A 21,917-nucleotide genomic window follows, 5' to 3' on the forward strand; every position below is an offset into this window, starting at 1 on the left:
CATACCATGCCTGGTTCATGCCCGCGCACCCCACGTGTGGAATTTATGGTTGTCATTCATCCAGCCAGCAAAACAAGTGCGCGAGAAGCCCGCTTGCGGGTGTCCTTCTTCCGCATAACATGCGTTGTTCATTCCCGTCGCCCTAAGTGTGAAAGTCATGGTTGCCTTTCATCAATCCAGCAAAACCGTTGCACTGCAAGCACACTTGCGGGTGTCCTTGACCCGCATACCATGCCTGGTTCATGTCCGTGCTCCCTAAGTGTGGAAGTCATGGTTGCCTTTCATTCATCTAGCACAACCAGTGCGCTGGAAGCCCTCTTGGGTGCGTCTTCCCATCGCATACCATTCCTGGTTCATGCCCGCGCACGCTAAGTTTGGAAGTCATGGTTGTCATTCATCCATCCATTCCAACCAGTACGCTGGAAGCCCGCTTGTGGGTGTCCATCACCCGAATACCATGCCTGGTTCATGCCCGTGCACTTTAAGTGTAGAAATCATGGTTGTCATTCATCCAGCCAGCACAGAGAGTGTGGAACTCACGGTGGCCTTTCATCCATCCATGACAACCATTGCGCTGCAATCACGCTTTCGGGTGTCCTTCAGCCGCATACCATGCCTGGTTCATGCCTGCGCACCCCAAGTGTGGAAGCCATGGTTGTCATTCATCCAGCCAGCACAGCCAGTGTGGAAGTCATTGTGGCCTTTCATCCATCCATAAACCCTGAGACTCATACGTGCTTGCGCGGCAAAACGGCAACACAGGAGTTATTTAGACAGCCAGGGTTTTAAACATCATTTGTACAATGTTTAAAATTTTGTATACATTGTAGAAGTGCTTCCTTCGGGTTGCCGTGATTTCCTTGCCCTGTCTAGGACCTACTGTGGTGTTTGTCTTCACAAGAGCCTGCGGTGGAAAAAAAAAAAAAAGTGATGCTTCGAGGCTGGCAGTACCTCTGCAGACCCACCAGATGGCGACTGTGGGAAGGATGCCGAGCAGGACAAGAGAGGAAAAACTCCGTCAGGAGGGGTCAGGGCTTCCTGTATGGAGGACCCGTCCGGAACAATGCGCATGCGAGGAGGTACTTCTCTGCTGCAAAGGGTTTTTGGGCCTCGGATATAAAAAAAAGAAATCCGCGTTAGTAGCAGCCACCGGGTGCATGTAAGTCGGTGGACCGGAATCTGGCCACCTGCCCTGATTTGTGTTTAACATGATTAGCAATATCAATGTTTAGAAAGTTCTTAGTGTGCTTCCGTATTGATAGAGGCTAAGCATATAGGCTAAACGTTGACGTATAGCACACATAGAACGCATTGGCTAACATACACAGACTGATTTCACTGTTAGAAACCTGATGTAATGTTTGTATAAATTTATGCAACAAGTGTGTATATATAAAACGATGGTTGTTCATGAAGACAAGAAACGTTCTTGAACACTTTATTAGGACACCTGGACTGTACAGAATAGACTTTGTATAATAGGCACAACAGGTACCTTTATAAAAATTATAAAAAGACATTCCGCTGCTTGCCAAACACGAGGAAAACGGGAAGATGGGGCGGTATTGGGAGGATGATGAGGACTGGGCGGACGCCCGGTACAGGGGGCGCCGCAGGCCTACACGAGGCTTTGGGGGGCGATGGCGTGGCGCAGGGGTGGGTCGATGTCCGCAGGCACACACACACCATTCCAGCCCTCACCCGAAATCGCCCCTCCGCGCGCACGGGGACGAGGGGGAACGCGAAATCTCATGTCTTCTTTGTCTTACAGGCCCGAACGGAGACATCTCCTGGAGGCCAATGAATCACAGACCTTGAGGCCAGGGAGACAGACTAAATTACATATATGTGTAAAAAAGGGTCTATGCGTCAATGCATGTTTTCTTGGTTATGTGTATATATATATATATATAAACCCTGAGACTCATACGTGCTTGCGCGGCAAAACGGCAACACAGGAGTTATTTAGACAGCCAGGGTTTTAAACATCATTTGTACAATGTTTAAAATTTTGTATACATTGTAGAAGTGCTTCCTACGGGTTGTCGTGATTTCCTTGCCCCGTCTAGGACCTACTGTGGTGTTTGTCTTCACAAGAGCCTGCGGTGAAAAAAAAAAAAAAAGTGATGCTTCGAGGCTGGCAGTACCTCTGCAGACCCACCAGATGGCGACTGTGGGAAGGATGCCGAGCAGGACAAGAGTGGAAAAACTCCGTCAGGAGGGGTCAGGGCTTCCTGTATGGAAGACCCGTCCGGAACAATGCGCATGCGAGGAGGTACTTCTCTGCTGCAAAGGGTTTTTGGGCCTCGGATATAAAAAAAAGAAATCCGCGTTAGTAGCAGCCACCGGGTGCATGTAAGTCGGTGGACCGGAATCTGGCCACCTGCCCTGATTTGTGTTTAACATGATTAGCAATATCAATGTTTAGAAAGTTCTTAGTGTGCTTCCGTATTGATAGAGGCTAAGCATATAGGCTAAACGTTGACGTATAGCACACATAGAACGCATTGGCTAACATACACAGACTGATTTCACTGTTAGAAACCTGATGTAATGTTTGTATAAATTTATGCAACAAGTGTGTATATATAAAACGATGGTTGTTCATGAAGACAAGAAACGTTCTTGAACACTTTATTAGGACACCTGGACTGTACAGAATAGACTTTGTATAATAGGCACAACAGGTACCTTTATAAAAATTATAAAAAGACATTCCGCTGCTTGCCAAACACGAGGAAAACGGGAAGATGGGGCGGTATTGGGAGGATGATGAGGACTGGGCGGACGCCCGGTACAGGGGGCGCCGCAGGCCTACACGAGGCTTCTGGGGGCGCGATGGCGTGGCGCAGGGGTGGGTCGATGTCCGCAGGCACACACACACCATTCCAGCCCTCACCCGAAATCGCCCCTCCGCGCGCACGGGGACGAGGGGGAACGCGAAATCTCATGTCTTCTTTGTCTTACAGGCCCGAACGGAGACATCTCCTGGAGGCCAATGAATCACAGACCTTGAGGCCAGGGAGACAGACTAAATTACATATATGTGTAAAAAAGGGTCTATGCGTCAATGCATGTTTTCTTGGTTATGTGTGTATATATATATATATATATATATATATATATAAACCCTGAGACTCATACGTGCTTGCGCGGCAAAACGGCAACACAGGAGTTATTTAGACAGCCAGGTTTTAAACATCATTTGTACAATGTTTAAAATTTTGTATACATTGTAGAAGTGCTTCCTATGGGTTGCCGTGATTTCCTTGCCCCGTGTAGGACCTACTGTGGTGTTTGTCTTCACAAGAGCCTGCGGTGGAAAAAAAAAAAAAAGTGATGCTTCGAGGCTGGCAGTACCTCTGCAGACCCACAGATGGCGACTGTGGAAGGATGCCGAGCATGGGAAGGATGCCGAGCAGGCAAGAGAGGAAAAACTCCGTCAGGAGGGGTCAGGGCTTCCTGTATGGAGGACCCGTCCGGAACAATGCACATGCGAGGAGGTACTTCTCTGCTGCAAAGGGTTTATGGGTCTCGGATATAAAAAAAAGAAATCCGCGTTAGTAGCAGCCACCGGGTGCATGTAAGTCAGTGGACCGGAATCCGGCCACCTGCCCTTAATTGTGTTTAACATGATTATCAATATCAATGTTTAGAAAGTTAGCAGTGTGCTTCCGTATTGATAGAGGCTAAGCATATAGCCTAAACGTTGACGTATAGCACACATAGAACGCATTGGCTAACATACACAGACTGATTTCACTGTTAGAAAGCTGATGTAATGTTTGTATAAATTTATGAAACAAGTGTGTATATATAAAACGATGGTTGTTCATGAAGACAAGAAACGTTCTTGAACACTTTATTAGGACACCTGGACTGTACAGAAGAGACTGTATCATAGGCACAACAGGTGCCTTTATAAAAATTATAAAAAGACATTTCGCTGCTTGCCGAACACGAGGAAAACGGGAAGATGGGGCGGTATTGGGAGGGTGACGAGGACTGGGCGGACGCCCGGTACAGGAGGCGCCGCAGGCCTACACGAGGCTTCTGGGGGCACGATGGCGTGGCGCAGGGTGGGTCGATGTCCGCAGGCACACACACACACACACACACCACCATTTCAGCCCTAACCTGAAATCTCCCCTCCGCGCGCACAGGGAGGAAGGGGAAAGCGAAATCTCATGTCTTCTTTGTCTTATAGGCCCGAACGGAGACATTTCCTGGGTGCCAGTGAATCACAGACCTTGAGGCCAGGGAGACAGCCTAAACTACATATATGTGTATAAAAGGGTCTCTGCGTCAATGCATGTTTTCTTGGTTATGTGTGTGTATATATATATATATATATATATATATATATATATATATATATATATATATATATATATATATATATAAACCCTGATACTCATACGTGCTTGCGCGGCAAAACGGCAACACAGGAGTTATTTAGACAACCAGAGTTTTAAACATCATTTGTACAATGTTTAAAATTTTGTATACATTGTAGAAGTGCTTCCTACGGGATGCCGTGATTTCATTGCCCCGTCTAGGACCTACTGTGGTGTTTGTCTTCACAAGAGCCTGCGGTGGAAAAAAAAAAAAAAGTGATGCTTCGAGGCTGGCAGTACCTCTGCAGACCCACCAGATGGCGACTGTGGGAAGGATGCCGAGCAGGACGAGAGAGGAAGAACTCCGTCAGGAAGGGTCAGGGCTTCCTGTCTGGACGACCCGTCCGGAACAATGCGCATGCGAGGAGGTACTTCTCTGCTGCAAAGGGTTTTTGGGGCTCGGATGAAAAAAAAGAAATCCGCGTTAGGAGCAGCCACCGGGTGCATGTAAGTCGGTGGACCGGAATTCGGACACCTGCCCTGATTTGTGTTTCACATGATTAGCAATATCAATGTTTAGAAAGTTAGCAGTGTGCTTCCGTATTGATAGAGGCTAAGCATATAGGCTAAACGTTGACGTATAGAACGCATTGGCTAACAAACACAGACTGATTTCACTTTTAGAAACCTGATGTAATGTTTGTATAAATTTATGAAACAAGTGTGTATATATAAAACGATGGTTGTTCATGAAGACAAGAAACGTTCTTGAACACTTTATTAGGACACCTGGACTGTACAGAATAGACTTTGTATAATAGGCACAACAGGTGCCTTTATAAAAATTATAAAAAGACATTTCGCTGCTTGCCAAACACGAGGAAAATGGGAAGATGAGGCGGTATTGGGAGGATGATGAGGACTGGGCGGACGCCCGGTACAGGGGGCGCCGCAGGCCTACACGAGGCTTCTGGGGGCGCGATGGCGTGGCGCAGGGGTGGGTCGATGTCCGCAGGCACACACACACCATTCCAGCCCTCACCCGAAATCGCCCCTCCGCGCGCACGGGGACGAGGGGAACGCGAAATCTCATGTCTTCTTTGTCTTACAGGCCCGAACGGAGACATCTCCTGGAGGCCAATGAATCACAGACCTTGAGGCCAGGGAGACAGACTAAATTACATATATGTGTAAAAAGGGTCAATGCGTCAATGCATGTTTTTCTTTTATGTGTCTGTATATAAATATATATATATATATAAACCCTGAGACTCATACGTGATTGCGCGGCAAAACGGCAACACAGGAGTTATTTAGACAGCCAGGGTTTTAAACATCATTTGTACAATGTTTAAAATTTTGTATACATTGTAGAAGTGCTTCCTACGGGTTGCCGTGATTTCCTTGCCCCGTCTAGGACCTACTGTGGTGTTTGTCTTCACTAGAGCCTGCGGTGGAAAAAAAAAAAAAGTGATGCTTCGAGGCTGGCAGTACCTCTGCAGACCCACCAGATGGCGACTGTGGAAAGGATGCCAAGCAGGACAAGAGAGGAAAAACTCCGTCAGGAGGGGTCAGGGCTTCCTGTATGGAGGACCCGTCCGGAACAATGCGCATGCGAGGAGGTACTTCTCTGCTGCAAAGGGTTTTTGGGCCTCGGATGAAAAAAAAGAAATCCGCATAAGGAGCAGCCACCGGGTGCATGTAAGTCGGTGGACCGGAATCCGGCCACCTGCCCTGATTTGTGTTTAACATGATTAGCAATATCAATGTTTAGAAAGTTAGCAGTGTGCTTCCGTATTGATAGAGGCTAAACATATAGCCTAAACGTTGACGTATAGCACACATAGAACGCATTGGCTAACATACGCAGACTGATTTCACTGTTAGAAACCTGATGTAATGTTTGTATAAAGTTATGAAACAAGTGTATGTAGAAATTAAACGATGGTTGTTCATGAAGACAAGAAACGTTCTTGAACACTTTATTAGGACACCTGGACTGTACAGAATAGACTTTGTATAATAGGCACAACAGGTGCCTTTATAAAAATTATAAAAAGACATTCCGCTGCTTGCAAAACGAGGAAAATGGAAGAGAGGCGGTAGGGGAGGATGATGAGGGGATGATGAGGACTGGGCGGACGCCCGGTACAGGAGGCGCCGCAGGCCTACACGAGGCTTCTGGGAGCGCGATGGCGTGGCACAGGGGTGGGTCGATGTCCGCAGGCACACACACACACCATTCCAGCCCTCACCCGAAATCGCCCCTCCGCGCGCACGGGGACGAGGGGGAACGCGAAATCTCATGTCTTCTTTGTCTTACAGGCCCGAACGCAGACATCTCCTGGGGGCCAATGAATCACAGACCTTGAGGCCAGGGAGACAGACTAAATTACATGTATGTGTAAAAAAGGGTCTATGCGTCAATGCATGTTTTCTTGGTTATGTGTGTGTATATATAAATATATATATATCTATATATACATATATATATATATATATATATATATATATATATATATATATAAACCCTGAGACTCATACGTGCTTGCGCGGCAAAACGGCAACACAGGAGTTATTTAGACAGCCAGGGTTTTAAACATCATTTGTACAATGTTTAAAATTTTGTATACATTGTAGAAGTGCTTCCTACGGGATGCCGTGATTTCATTGCCCCGTCTGGGACCTACTGTGGTGTTTGTCTTCACTCGTGCCTGCGGTGGAAAAAAAAAAGCGATGCTTCGAGTCTGGCAGTACCTCTGCAGACCCACCTGATGGCGACTGTGGGAAGGATGCCGAGCAGGACGAGAGAGGAAAAACTCCGTCAGGAGGGGTCAGGGCTTCCTGTATGGAGGACCCGTCCGGAACAATGCGCATACGAGGAGGTACTTCTCTGCTGCAAAGGGTTTTTGGGCCTCTGATATAAAAAAAAGAAATCCGCGTTAGTAGCAGCCACCGGGTGCATGTAAGTCGGTGGACCGGAATCTGGCCACCTGCCCTGATTTGTGTTTAAAATGATTAGCAATATCAATGTTTAGAAAGTTAGCAGTGTGCTTCCGTTTTGATAGAGGCTAAGCATATAGCCTAAACGTTGACGTATAGCACACATAGAACGCATTGGCTAACATACACAGACTGATTTCACTGTTAGAAACTTGATGTAATGTTTGTATAAATGTATGAAACAAGTGTGTATATATAAAACGATGGTTGTTCATGAAGACAAGAAACGTTCTTGAACACTTTATTAGCACACCTGGACTGTACAGAATAGACTTTGTATAATAGGCACAACAGGTGCCTTTATAAAAATTATAAAAAGACATTCCGCTGCTTGCTGAACACGAGGAAAACGGGAAGATGGGGCGGTATTGGGAGGATGATGAGGACTGGGCGGACTCCCAGTACAGGAGGCGCCGCAGGCCTACACGAGGCTTCTGGGAGTGCGATGGCGTAGCACAGGGGTGGGTCGATGTCCGCAGGCACACACACACACACCATTCCAGCCCTCACCCGAAATCGCCCCTCCGCGCGCACGGGGACGAGGGGGAACGCGAATCTCATGTCTCTTTGTCTTACAGGCCCGAACGAGACATCTCCTGGGGGCCAATGAATCACAGACCTTGAGGCCAGGGAGACAGACTAAATTACATATATGTGTAAAAAAGGGTCTATGCGTCAATGCATGTTTTCTTGGTTATGTGTGTGTATATATAAATATATAATCTATATATACATATATATATATATATATATATATATATATATATATATATATATATAAACCTGATACTCATACGTGCTTGCGCGGCAAAACGGCAACACAGGAGTTATTTAGACAGCCAGGGTTTTAAACATCATTTGTACAATGTTTAAAATTTTGGATACATTGTAGAAGTGCTTCCTATGGGTGCCGTGATTTCATTGCCCCGTCTAGGACCTACTGTGGTGTTTGTCTTCACTCCGCCTGCGGTGGAAAAAAAAAAAAAAGCGATGCTTCGAGTCTGGCAGTACCTCTGCAGACCCACCTGATGGCGACTGTGGGAAGGATGCCGAGCAGGACGAGAGAGGAAAAACTCCGTCAGGAGGGGTCAGGGCTTCCTGTATGGAGGACCCGTCCGGAACAATGCGCATGCGAGGAGGTACTTCTCTTCTGCAAAGGGTTTTTGGGCCTCTGATATAAAAAAAAGAAATCCGCGTTAGTAGCAGCCACCGGGTGCATGTAAGTCGGTGGACCGGAATCTGGCCACCTGCCCTGATTTGTGTTTAACATGATTAGCAATATCAATGTTTAGAAAGTTCGCAGTGTGCTTCCGTATTGACAGAGGCTCAGCATATAGCCTAAACGTTGACGTATAGCACACAGAACGCATTGGCTAACATACACAGACTGATTTCATTGTTAGAAACCTCATGTAATGTTTTTATATAAGTTTATGAAACAAGTGTGTATATATAAAACGATGGTTGTTCATGAAGAAGAAACGATCTTGAACACTTGATTAGGACACCTGGACTGTACAGAATAGACTGTATCATAGGCACAACAGGTGCCTTATAAAAATTATAAAAAGACATTCTAATGCTTGCCGAACACGAGGAAAACGGGAAGATGGGGCGGTAGGTTATGGGAGGGGTGACGAGGACTGGGGGAACGCCCGGGGGTGGGTACAGGAGGGCGCCGCAGGCCTCACGAAGGCTTCGGGGGGCACGAGGCGTGGCGCAGGGTGGGTCGATGTCCGCAGGCACCACACACACACACACACAAACACCATTTCAGCCCGAACTGAAAATCGCCCCTTCCGCGCGCACAGGGAGGAGGGGAGAAAGCGAAATCTCATGTCTTCTTTGTCTTATAGGCACGGAACGGGACATTTCCTGGGTGCCAGTGAATCCCAGACCGTGAGCCAGGGGAGACAGCCTAAACTACATATATGGGTATTAAAAGGGTCTCTTCGTCAAGCTGTTTTCTTGGTTATGTGTGTGTATATCTAAATATATTATATATAATATATATATATATATATATAAACCCTGATAACTCATTACGTGCTTGCGCGGGCCAAAACGGCAACAAGGAGTGATTTAGACAGCCAGGGTTTTTAAACCTCATGTACAATGGTTTAAAATTTTGTATACATTGTAGAAGTGCTTCCTACGGATGCCGTGATTCATTGCCCCGTATGAGGACCTACTGTAGGTGTTTGTCTTAACGAGAGCATGCGGTGGAAAAAAAAAACAAAAGTGGATGCTTCGAGGCTGGCATTTAACCTCTGCAGACCCCCCCCAACAGATGGCGACCTGTGGGAGGATGCCGAGCAGGACGAGAGAGGGAAGAGAAATCCGTCAGGAGGGGTCAGGCTTTCCCTGTATGGACGACCGTCCGAAAAAAATTGCGCATGCGAGGAGGTACTTCTCTGCTTTGCAAGGGTTTTGGAAGGCTCGGATGAAAAAAAAGAAAATCCGCGTTAGGAGCAGCCAACGGGTGCATGTAAGTCGGTGGACCGGAATCCGACACCTGCCCTGATTGTGTTTCACAGATTAGCCAATACTAATGTTTTAGAACGTTAGGCAGTGGGCTTGTATTCCTAGAGGCTACGCATATAGGCTTAAACGTTGACGATAGAAGCATTGGCTAACAAAACACAGAATGTTTCACTTTTAGAAACCTGATGTAAAGTTGTATAAATTGATGAAACAAGGTGTGTATAGATAAAACGAATGGTTGTTCAGTGAAGACAAGAAACGGTTCTTGAACACTTTTATAGGACACTGGACAGTACAGAATAGATTGTATAATAGGCACAACAGGTGCCTTTATAAAAAATTATAAAAAGACATTCGCTGTTGGCCAAACACGAGGAAAAACGGGAAGTGGCGGCGTATTGGGAGGATGATGCGGACTGGGGCGGACGCCAGTTACAGGGGGCGCCCGCAGGCTACACAGGCTTCTGGCGGGGCGCGATGGGGGCGACAAGGGGTGGGCGATGTCCGCCAGGGACACACACCACACCCATTCCAGCCCTCACCCTCCGAAATCGCCCCTCCGCGGCGCACGGGGACGAGGGGGAACGGAAAAATCTCAGGTCTTCTTTGTCTTACAGGCCGAACGGAGAACATCTCTGGAGGCCAATGATCACAACCTTGACACCAGGGAGACAGACTAATAGTACATATATATGTGTAAAAAGGGTCGATGCGTCAATGATGTTTTCTTGGTATGTTGTGTGTATATATAAATATTATATAATAATATATATAAAATACACTGAGACTCATACGTGCTTGCGCGGCAAAACGGCCAAACACCAGGAGTATTTAGAAGCCAGGGTTTAAAACCTCATTTGTACAATGTTTAAAATTTCTGTTTAAATTGTGAAGTGCTTCCTACGGGTTGCCGTGGATTTCTTGCCAGCTAGGAACTACTGTGGTGTTTGGTCTTCACAACAAGAGCCTTCGATGAAAAAAAAAAAAAAAAAAAAAGTGATGCTTTCGAGGCTGCAAGTCCCTCTGCAGACCCCACCAGATGGCGAATGTGGGAAGGATGCCGAGCAGGACAAGAGAGGATTAAACTACGTCAGGAGGGGTCAGGGCTTCCTGTATGGCGACCCGTCCGAGAACAATGCGCATGCGAGGAGGTACATCTCTATGCAAAGGAGTTTTGGGCTTCGGATATAAAAAAAGAAATAGCGTTAGTAGCAGCCACCGGGTGCAATGGAAGTCGGTGGACCGGAATTGGCCACCTGCCCTGATTTTTGTTGTTAACATGATTAGCAATATCAAATGTTTAGAAAGGGCGCCAGTTCAGTGTGCTTCCGTATTGACAGAGCTCAGCATATAGACTAACCGTGCACGGATTAGCACACATAGAACGTGTTGGCTTAAACATACCAGACTGATCCATTGTTAGAAACCTGATGTACTGTGTTAAAATATGGACAAGGTGTCTATATTAAAACGATGGTTGTTCATGAAGACAGAAAATGTTCTTGAACACTTTATTAGGGACACCTGGACTGTACAGAATAGACTTTGTAAATAGGGCACAACAGGTGCCTTATAAAAATTTAAAAAGACCGTTGCTTGCCAAAACACCGAGGAAAACGGGAAGATCTGAGGCGGTATTGGAGGATGATGAGGACTGGGGCGGCGCCCGATACAGGGGGGCCGCAGGCCTACACGAGGCTTCTCGGGGGCGCGCTGGTGATCGTTGGACGAAGGGGGGTCTGATGGCGCAGGCACACACACGACCATTTCAGCCCTCACACGAAAATCGCCCCTCCGTGCGCACGGGGGACGAGGGGGAACGCCGGAAATCTCAGGTATTCTTTGTCTTACAGGCCAGAACGGAGACATTCTCCTGTGGAGGCCCAATGAATCACAGACCTTGAGGCCAAGGGGAGACAGACGCGAAAGGACAGAGAGGGGAAAAAAGGGTCGGATGACGGCAAGGCGGTGGCGGGGGTGAGGGGGGGGGGAAAGAAGAGAGAATGAGTAGATAGAGGAGAGAGAGAGAGAGAGATAGAGAGCTCTATATATAAAACCGTGTAGACTCATACGTGCTTGCGCGGCAAAACGGCAAACACAGGAGTTTTTAGACAGCCAGGGTTTTAAACATCATTTGTACAAGTTTCAAAAATTTGTATTACATTGTAGAAGTGATTCCTTACGGGTTGCCGGATTTCATTGAACCGTCTAGGACCTACTGTGGTGTTGTCCTTACAAGAGCCTGCGGGGTGGAAAAAAAAAAAAAGTGAGGCTTCGAGGCTGGCAGAACCTCTGCAGACCCACCAGTGGCGACTGTGGGAAGGAGCGAGCAGGACACAAGAGAGGAACAAACTCCGTCAGAGGGGGGTCAGGCACTCCTGTATGGAGGACGCCGTCCAGAACAATTCGAGCGAGGAGGTACTTCGTGTTGCAAAAGGGTTTTTGGACCTCGGATATCAAACAAAAAGAAATCCGCGGTTAGTAAGCAGGGCCAAACCGGGTGAGTAAGTCGGTGGACCGGAAGCTGGCCACCTGCCCTGATTTGTGTTTAACATGGATAGGGGCCAAACAAAAATCAAGTTTAGAAAGTTCGAGTGCAGTGTGCGCCGTAATTGACAGAGGCTAAGCATAGCGCCTAAACGTTGACGTATAGCACAACAGAACGCATTGACTAAATACACAGACTGATTCCATGTTAGAAACCTCCATGTAATGTTTTATATTAAGTTATGAAACAAGGGTGTAATATAAAAACGATGGTGTTTTGTCATGAAGACAAGAAACGTCTTGAACACTTATTACGGCACGGGGACTGTACAGAATAGACTTTGTCTAATAGGGCACAAAGGTTGCACTTTATAAAAATTATAAAAAAGACATTCCGCTGCTTTGCCCCCCCAAACCGAGGAGGAAAACAGGGAAAGATGGGGGCGGTATTATGGGAGGATGATGAGAATGGTGCGGACGGACCACGGTACAGGGGGCGCCGAGGCCTACCGAGGCTTCTGGGGGAGCGATGATGGAGTGGCGCAGGGGTGGGGTCGATGTCTCGCAGGGACACAACACACACCATTCCAGCCCTCACCCGAAATCGACCCTCGGCGCGCACGGGCGACGAGGGGGAACGCGAAATCTCATGTCTTCTTTGTCTTTACAGGCCCGAAGGAGACCATCTCCTGGAGGCCAATGAATCACAGACCTGAACCAGGGGGATAGAACTAAATTTTAAAAAACATCTATGTGTAAAAAAGGGTCGATGAGTCAATTGCATGTTTTTTGGTTATGGTGTGTTATATATAAATATAATATATAATATATATAAACCCGGAGACTCATTACGTGCATGCACCGGCAAAACGGCCAACACAGGAGTTAGTTAGACAGCCAGGGTTTTACACATCATTTGTACAACTTTTTAAACATTGGTATACATTGTAGAAGTGCTTCCTACGGGTTGCCGTGATTTCCTGGCCCAGTTCGGAATATGTGGGTTTGTCTTCACAAGAGCCTGCGGGGGAAAAAAAAAAAAAAAGAATGTGAGCTGTCGAGGCTGCAGTACCTCTGCAAAACCCACCAGATGGCGACTGTGGGAAGGATGCCGAGCAGGACAAGAGAGGAAAACTCCGTCAGGGAGGGGTCGGGCTTCTGTATGGGGACCCGTCCGGAACACACTGCGCATGCAGAGACGGTTTAGAGGTAATTCTCTGGGCAAAGGGTTTTTGGGCCCGGATATGAAAAAAAAGAAATCCGCGTTAGTAGGCAGCCACGGGTGCATTGTAAGTCGGTGGACGGGAATCTGGCCACTGCCCTGATTTGGTTTAAACATGATTAGCAAAATCAATGTTAAGAAAGTTTCGCAGTGTGGTTTCCGTATTGACAGAGGCTCAGCATCTAGCCTAAAACGTTGGACGTATGCACTATGAACGGCGTGGCAACATACCACAGGACTGATTTCATTGTTAGAAACCTGATGTAATGTTTGTATAAATTTATGAAACCACGTGTTGGTTGTATATATAAAACGATGGTATGTTCCTGCGACAAGAAAAGTTCTTGAAACATTTTATTAGGACCACCTGGACTGTACAGATAGATTTGTATAAATAGGCACAACAGGTGCTTTATACAAAAGTATTTAAAAAGAACATTCCGTGCTTGCCAAAAACACGGGAGAAAACGGGGAAGGGAAGATGAGGCGGTGTATTGGGTAGAGGATGATGAGGACTGGGGCGGACGGCCGGTACAGGGGGCGCCGCAGGGGCCTACACGAGGGCTTCTGGGGGCGCGGGTGGCGTGGCCGCAGGGGTGGGTCATGTCGCAGGCACACACACACCATTCCAGCCTCACCCGAATCGCCCCCTCCGCGGGCACGGGGCCGAGGGGGAACGCAAATTCAGGTCTTCTTGGGTAGTACAGGCCCGAACGGAGAACATCTCTGGCGGCCAATGAATCCACAGACCTTGAGGCCAGGGAGAACAGATAAGTTACATATATGTGTAAAAAAAAGGGTCTATGCGTAATGCATGTTTCTTGTGTTTATGGTTGGGTGTATATAATATATTATATATATATATATATATATATATATATATATATATCTAATATATCCCTGAGACTCATATGTGCTGCGCGGCCCCAAAACGGCGCCAAACAACAGGAGTTATTTCAGACTAGGCCCCGGGGTTTTAAGAACATGATTTGTACCCAACTGTGTATCAACGCAACCTTGACACGCGACCGAACACAGTTACTCCCCGCTTGACCCGAACGCAAGCACTCGTCACAGTAGCATTAAAAATCACACGGTAGTCCAACATACACAGGTGTCAACTGTCAGTACAGTTACTGTTGTAACACCATAGAATCCACCCCCCAAGTCTTACCACACAACTACGTCCTTGTGGTTTTCAGCACAATTCTTTCACTCGAGCCTGCCCGGTGGAAAAAAAAAAAAGTGCGATGCTTCGAGGCTGGCAGTACTCTGCAGACCCACAGATGGAGACTGTGGGAAGGATGCCAAGCAGGACAAGAGGGAAAAACTCCGTCAGGAGGGGTCAGGGCTCCATGTATGGAGGACCCGTCCGCGAAACGATCGCACGAGGAGGTACTTCTCTGCGCCAAGGGTTTTTGGGCCTGGATATAAAAAAAAGAAATCCGCGTTAGTTAGTAAGCAGGCACCGGGTGCATGTAAGTCGGTGGACGCGAATCTGGCCCACCTGCCCTGATTGTTGTTTACAATGATTAGCAATATCAATGTTTAGAAAGTTCGCCGTGGCTTCCGTATTTATAGAGGCTCAGCATATAGCCTTAAACGTTGACGTATAGCACACTAGAAACGTGTTGGCTCTAACTACACAGACTGATTTCATAATTGTTAGAATAGAAACCTGATGTAATGTTTTTATTATAAGTTTATGGAACAAGGTGTATAATAAAACAATGGTTGTTCATAAGAAGAAACGATCTTGTTGAAAAACTTTAGTAGGACACCTGGACTGTACATAATAGACTTGGTATAATAGGCACAACAGGTGTTTGCTTTATAAAAATTATCAAAAGACATTCGCTTGCTGCAAATACGGAGGAACAAGGGAAGATGGGGCGGGTGGGGGTATTGGGAGGATGATGTGAGGACTGGGCGGACGCCCGGTTTACAGGGGGCGACGCAGAGGGGCCGTAACGAGTCTTTGGGGGCCAAGATGGCGTGGGAAGGGTGGGTCGGATGTCCGAGACACACAATCACCCATTCCACACTCACCTAAATAGCCCCTCGCGCGCCACGGGGACGGGGGAAGCGAAATTCGTCTTCTTGTTACAGGCCCGAACGGGAGACATCTCTGGAGGCCAATGAAATCACCAGACTGAGGCCAGGGAGACAGACTAAATAAAAAAACTCATATTATGTGTAAAACAAGGGGTCTATCGGTCAATGCATGTTCTTGGTATTGGTGTGTGATCTTATATATTATCTATATATATAGATATATATATATATATATATAACCCTAGAACTCATACGTGCGGCGCGGCCACAAAACTGCATCACAGAGTATTTAGACAGCCAGGGTTTTTAACATCATTATGTCAATGTTTAAAATTTTGATTCAATTGACGAAGTGCTTTCCTACGGATTGCCGTTATTTCCGCTTGCCCCGTCTAGGGGACCTACGTGGTGTTTGTCTTCACAAGGCTGAGGTGGGAAAAAAAAAAAAAGGAGCTTCTGAGGCTGCAAGTACCTCTGCAGACCCACCAGATGGCGACGTGGGAAGGATGCCGAGCAGGACAAGAGAGGAAAAAAACTCCGTCAGGAGGGGTCAGGGCTTCCTGTATGGAGGGACCCGTCCGGGAACAATGCGCATTCGAGGAGGTGGTACTTCTCTGCGCAAAGGGTTTTTGGGCCTCGGATATAAAAAAAGAAATCCGCGTTAGAGCAGCCACCGGTTGCATGTAAGTCGGTGGACCGGAATCTGGCCACCTTGCCCTGATTTGTGTGTAACATGATTAGCAATATCAATTTAGAAAGTTCGCAGTGTGCTTCGTAAATTGACAGAGGGCTCCGCATATAGCCCTAAACGTTGACGTATAGCACACATAGAACGCGTTGGCTAACATACACAGACTGATTTCATTGTTAGAAACCTGATGTAAGTTTTATAAAATAAACAATATGAAACAAGTGTGTATAATAAAACGATGGTTGTTCAGGAAGACAAGAAACGTATTGAACACTTTATTAGGACACCTGACTGTACAGAATAGACTTTGTATAATAGGCACAACAGGTGCCTTATAAAAATTATAAAAGACATTCCGCTGCTTGCCAAAACACGAGGACAAAGGGAAGAGGAAGAGGAGGGCGGTATTGGGAGGATGATGAGGACTGGGCAGGACGCCCGGTACAGGGGGAAGCGCAGGACTACACGGCTTCTGGGGCGCGATGGCGTGGCGCAGGGGTGGGTCGATTGTCAGCCAGGCACACACACACCATTCCAAGCCCTCACCCGAAATCCCCTCCGCGACGCCGGGGACGAGGGGGGAACGCGAAAATCTCATGTCTTCTTTGTCTTACAGGCCCGAACGGAGAATCTCCTGGAGGCCAATGAATAACAGACCTTGACAACAGGGAGACAGACAAATTACATATATGTGTAAAAAAGGGTCTATGCGTACAATGCATGTTTTATGGCTATGTGTGTGATATATATATATATATATATATTATATATATATATAAACCCCTGAGACTCTACGTGCTTGCGCTGGGCAAAACGGCAACACAGGAGTTATTTAGACAGCCAGGGTTTTCAACCATCATTTGTACAATGTTTAAAATTTGTATACATTGTGAGAAGTGCTTCCTACGGGTTGCGTGATTTCCTTGCCCCGTCTAGGACAATACGTGGTGTTTGTCTCACAAGGAGCCTGCGGTGGAAAAAAAAAAAAAAAAGTGTGCTTCGAGGGCTGGCAGTACTCTGCAGACCCACCAGATGGCGATCTGGGGGAAGGATGCCGAGCAGGGACAAGAGAGGAAAAAACTCAGTCAGGAGGGGTCACGGCTCTGTATGGAGGACCATCCGGAACAATGCGCATGCGAGGAGCGGTACTTCTCTGCCTTGCAAAGGGGTTTTGGGTTGTGGATGAAAAAAAAGGGACATCGCGTTGGAGAGCCACCGGTGCATGTAAGTCGTTGGACCGAGAAAATCCCGGACCGCTGCCCTGATTTGTGTGAACATGATTAGCAATATCAATGTTAGAAAAGTTCGCAGTGTGCTTCCGTATTGATCGAGGCTAAAGCATATAGCCTAATCGTTGACGTATTAGCACACATAAGAACACCTTGGCTTAACACTACACAGAATGATTTTCACTGTTAGAAAACCTTGTGTAATGTTTGTATAATTTATGAAACAAGTGTGTATATATAAAACGATGGTTGTTCATGAAGGACAAGAAAGAAACGTTCTTGACACTTTATTAGGGACCACCTGGGACTGTACAGAATAGACTTTGTATATCGGCAAAACAGGTTGCCTTTATAAAAATTTATTACAAAGACATTCCGCTGCTGCCAAACACGAGGAAAAAACAGGAAGATGGGGGCGGTGGTTTGGGAGGATGATGAGGACTGGGCGGACTCCCGGTACAGGGGGCGACGAAGGCCTACACGAAGGGGCTTGGTTTTTCTGGGGGCGCGATGCGTGGAGCAGGGGTGGGGTCGATGTCCGCAGGCACACACACACCATTCCAGCCCTTCACCGAAATCGCCCTCCGCGCGCAAACGGGGACGAGGGGGAACGCGAAATATCCATGTCTTCTTTGATTACAGGCTCCGACGGAGCATCTCATGGAGGGCCATGAATCACAGACCTTGAGGCCAGGGAGACAGGACTAATTACCATATAGTTAAAAAAGGTCTATGCGTCAATGCATGTTTTCTTGGTTATTTGTGTGTGTATATATATATATATATTAACACCCTGAGACTAATACGTGCTTGCTTGCCGGCAAAACGGCATTCACAGGAGTTATGTAGACAGCCAGGGTTTTAAACATTATTGTACAATGTTTAAAATTTTGTTCCATTGTAGAAGTTGCTTTCCTAAGGGTTGCATTGATTCCTTGCCCCGTCTCGGACTACTGTGGTGTTTGTCTGTCTTCACTCGAGACTGCGGTTGGAAGAAAAAAAAAAAAAAAAGGGATGCGGCGAGGCTGCAGTACCTCGGCAGACCCACCCGATGGGCCGACTGTGGGAAGGATGCCAAGCAGGACGAGAGAGGAAAAAAACTCCGTCAGGAGGGGTCAGGGGCTTCATGTATGGAGGGGAACCCGTCAAGGAACGATGCGACTATGCGAGGATTGGGGGTACTTCTCTGATGCAAAGAGGTTTTTGGGGCCTCGGAGATAAAAAAAAAGAAACCGCGTACGTTAGTAGCAGCCACCGGGTGCATGTAAGTCGGTGGACGGAATCTGGCCACCTTGCCCTGATTTGTGTTTACATGATTAGACAATATCAATGTTTTTAGAAAGTTCGCCAGTGTGCTTCCGTATTGATAGAGATCAGGGCTATGCCTAAACGTTTGGACGTATAGCACACAGTAGAACGTGTTGGCTAACATACACAGATCTGATTTCATTGTAGAAAACGATGTAATGTTTTTATATCAGTTGATGAAACATTGTGTATATATAAACAATGGTTGTCTAAGAAGAAACGATCTTGAAAAATTTATGAGGACACTGGACGTACATAATAGACTTGTATAATAGGCCCACACCCAGGTGCCTTATAAAAAATTTTTATAAAAAGAACATTCCGCTGCTTGCCAAATACGAGGAAACAGGGAAGATGGGGCGGCGGTATTGGGAGGATGATGAGGATGGGGGCGGACGCCCGGTAAAGGGGGAGCCGCAGGCCTACACGACTTCTGGGGGACGATGCGTGGCGCAGGGTGGGTCGATTTGTCCGCAGCACACAAACACATTCCAGCCCTCACTAAATCGCCCCTCCGCGCCGCCCAGGGGGAAGAGGGGAGGGGGGAACGCGAAAATCTCATGGTATTCTTTGTTTCTTACAGGGCCCGAACGGAGACATCTCAGGGAGCCAATGAATCACGACCTTTGAGGCCAGGGAGGACCAGACTGAAAATTACATAGATGTGTCAAAAAAAGGGTCTATGCGTCAATGCATGTTTCTTGGTTATTTGTGTTTGTTATATATATAGATATATATATATAATATATATATATATATATAAACCCTGAGACTCATACGTGATTGCGCCGCAAAAACGGGGCAGCACAAGGAGTTATTTTGCAGACAGCCAGGGTTTTAAACATCCATTTGTACAATGTTTTAAAATTTTGGATTCATTGTAGAAGTGATTCTACGGGTGGCCGTGATTTGTCCTTGCCCCGTCTAGGACCTAATTTTTTTTTTTGGTGGTTGTTTGTTCTTCACAGAGCTGCCGGTGAGGGAAAAAAAAAAAAAAGGATGCTTCGAGGCTGGCAGTTCATCTGCGACCCACCAAGATGGAGACTGTGGGAAGGATGCCGAGAGGACAAGAGAGGAAAAAATCGTCAGGATGGGTCAGGGATTCATGTATATGGAGGACGTCTCGGAAACAATGCGCAATCGAGAGGGTGGTAACTTCTCTGCCTGCAATGGGTTTTTTGGGGCTCGGATATAAAAAAAAAGAAAATCGGCGTCCGTAAGGAGAAGCCACCGGGTGCATGTAAGTCGGGGCCGGGAATCTGGCCACCTGCCCTGATTTGGTGTAACTGATTAGCAATATCACTTTTAGAAGTTGCCAGTTGTGATCCGTATTGACGAGGCTCAGCATATAGGCCTAAACGTTGACGTATAGCACAATAGAACGAGTTGGCTAACATCCACAGACTGATGTCATTAGAAAAATGATGTAATGTTTGTATAAATTTAGAAAACAAGTGTGTATAATAAACCGATGTTGTTAATGAAGAACAAGACACGTTAGTGAAACTTTATTAGGACCCTGGGATGTAAGAATAGACTTTGTATAATAGGCACAAACAGGGGCCTTTATAAAAAATTATAAAAAAGGACATTCCGCTGCTTGCAAAACACGAGGAAAACGGGAAGATGAGGATGTGGTTTGGGAGGACGATGAGGGCACTGGGAGGACGGCCCGGGTAAAGGGGGAAGCCGCCGGCCTACACGAGGCTTCTGGGGGCGGCGATGGAGTGGAGCCGGGGGTGGGTCGATGGTCAGCAGGCAACCACCCACCATTCAGCCCTCACCCGAAATCTCCCCTCGCCGCAGCACGGGGACGAGGGAGAACGTGAAATGGGAAATCTCTCCAGGTCTTCTTTGTCTTACAGGCGCCGAAACGGGAGGACATTCGGGAGGCCAATGTAATCACAGACCTTGACAACAGGGAGAAGACTAAAATTACAGATATGTGTAAAAAAGGGTCTATGCGTCAAAAGCCACTGTTTCGTGGTTATGTGTGTGTTAATATATAACATATATAATTATATATATAAACCTGAGACTCACCTACCCCTCCGCTGACTTGCGCGGCAACCCAAAACGGCACAAAGGAGTTATTACACAGCCAGGGTTTAACATCATTTGTTACAGTTTAAAATTTGTATAACATTGTAGAAGTGTTTCATAAGGGTTGCCGTGATTTCCTTGCCCGTCTAGGGACCTACTGTGGTGTTTGTATTCACAAGAGGCCTGCGGTGGAAAAAAAAAAAAAAAAAAAAGTGATGCTTCGGAGGTGGCAGGTACCCTTGCAGGACCCACAGATGGGACTGTGGGAAGGATTTGCCGCCTGAGCAGGACAAGAGAGGAAGGAAAAACTCCGTCAGGAGCGTGTCAGGCGGATTCCTGTATGGACGGACCCATCCGGAACAATGCGCATGCGAGGACGAGCGGATTGCTTTTTTTTTGTTTTGTTGGGGGTACTTCTATGCTGCAAAGGGTTTTTGTTGGGTTTGGATGAAAAAAAAGGAATCCGCGTTAGGAGCAGCCACGGGGCATGTAAGTCGGTTGGACCGGCAATCCGGACAGAGCTGCCCTGATTTGGGGTTAACATGATTCGCAATCTCAATGTTAGAAGTTAGCAGTGTGCTTCCCGTATTGATAGAGGTAAGGCATATAGCCTAATCTTGAGTATAGCACACATTCGACACACATTGGCTAACATACACAGACTGATTTCACTGTTAGAAAACATGATGAATGTTGGAAAATTTATGAAACACAGTGTGTACATAAAACGATGGTTGTTCATGAAGACAAGGAAAACGTTCTTGAAACCACTTTATTAGGACACCTGGACTGTACAGATAGACTTTGCTGAAATAGCAAAAAAGGTGCCTTTATAAAAATTATAAAAAGACATTCCGCTGCTTGCCAAAACGAGGGAAAACAGGAAAGATGGGGCGGTATTGGGATGGATGATGAGGGACTGGGGCGGAAGCCGGGTCGTAACAGGAGGGGCGCCGCAGGGCGCTACACGAGGGCTTAGGGGGGGCGCGATTGGCGGGGCAGGGGTGGGTCGATGTCCGCAGGCACACACACACCATTCCACCATCACCGAAATCGCC

At 46.9% G+C, this 21,917-nt stretch overlaps 1 protein-coding gene across 13 annotated transcripts; it reads left to right on the forward strand.

The window, feature by feature from the left end:
- Positions 1–720: 720 nt before the first annotated feature.
- Positions 721–7,273, forward strand: LOC133498129 (uncharacterized). Of its 13 annotated transcripts, XM_061814598.1 has the most exons (7): positions 721–1,159; positions 2,098–2,275; positions 4,560–4,765; positions 5,449–5,496; positions 5,783–6,038; positions 6,663–6,735; positions 7,021–7,273. In XM_061814598.1, exons 1-6 carry the CDS (start codon positions 969–971, stop codon positions 6,693–6,695), a joined length of 912 nt encoding a protein of 303 aa, XP_061670582.1. In that variant the 5' UTR covers positions 721–968; the 3' UTR covers positions 6,696–6,735; positions 7,021–7,273. The 13 variants fall into 13 exon arrangements, 4 of the variants coding, with proteins under 4 accessions (XP_061670582.1, XP_061670583.1, XP_061670581.1 ...); XR_009794201.1 differs by lacking the exons at positions 5,449–5,496; positions 7,021–7,273 and having other exon boundaries at positions 4,208–4,844; positions 5,755–6,038; positions 6,663–6,736; XR_009794200.1 differs by lacking the exons at positions 5,449–5,496; positions 7,021–7,273 and having other exon boundaries at positions 4,208–4,844; positions 6,663–6,736.
- The last annotated feature ends 14,644 nt before the right edge of the window (positions 7,274–21,917 follow it).

The sequence above is a fragment of the Syngnathoides biaculeatus genome, chromosome 3, assembly GCF_019802595.1.
Source record: "Syngnathoides biaculeatus isolate LvHL_M chromosome 3, ASM1980259v1, whole genome shotgun sequence".
NCBI classification, from domain to species: Eukaryota; Metazoa; Chordata; class Actinopteri; order Syngnathiformes; family Syngnathidae; genus Syngnathoides; species Syngnathoides biaculeatus.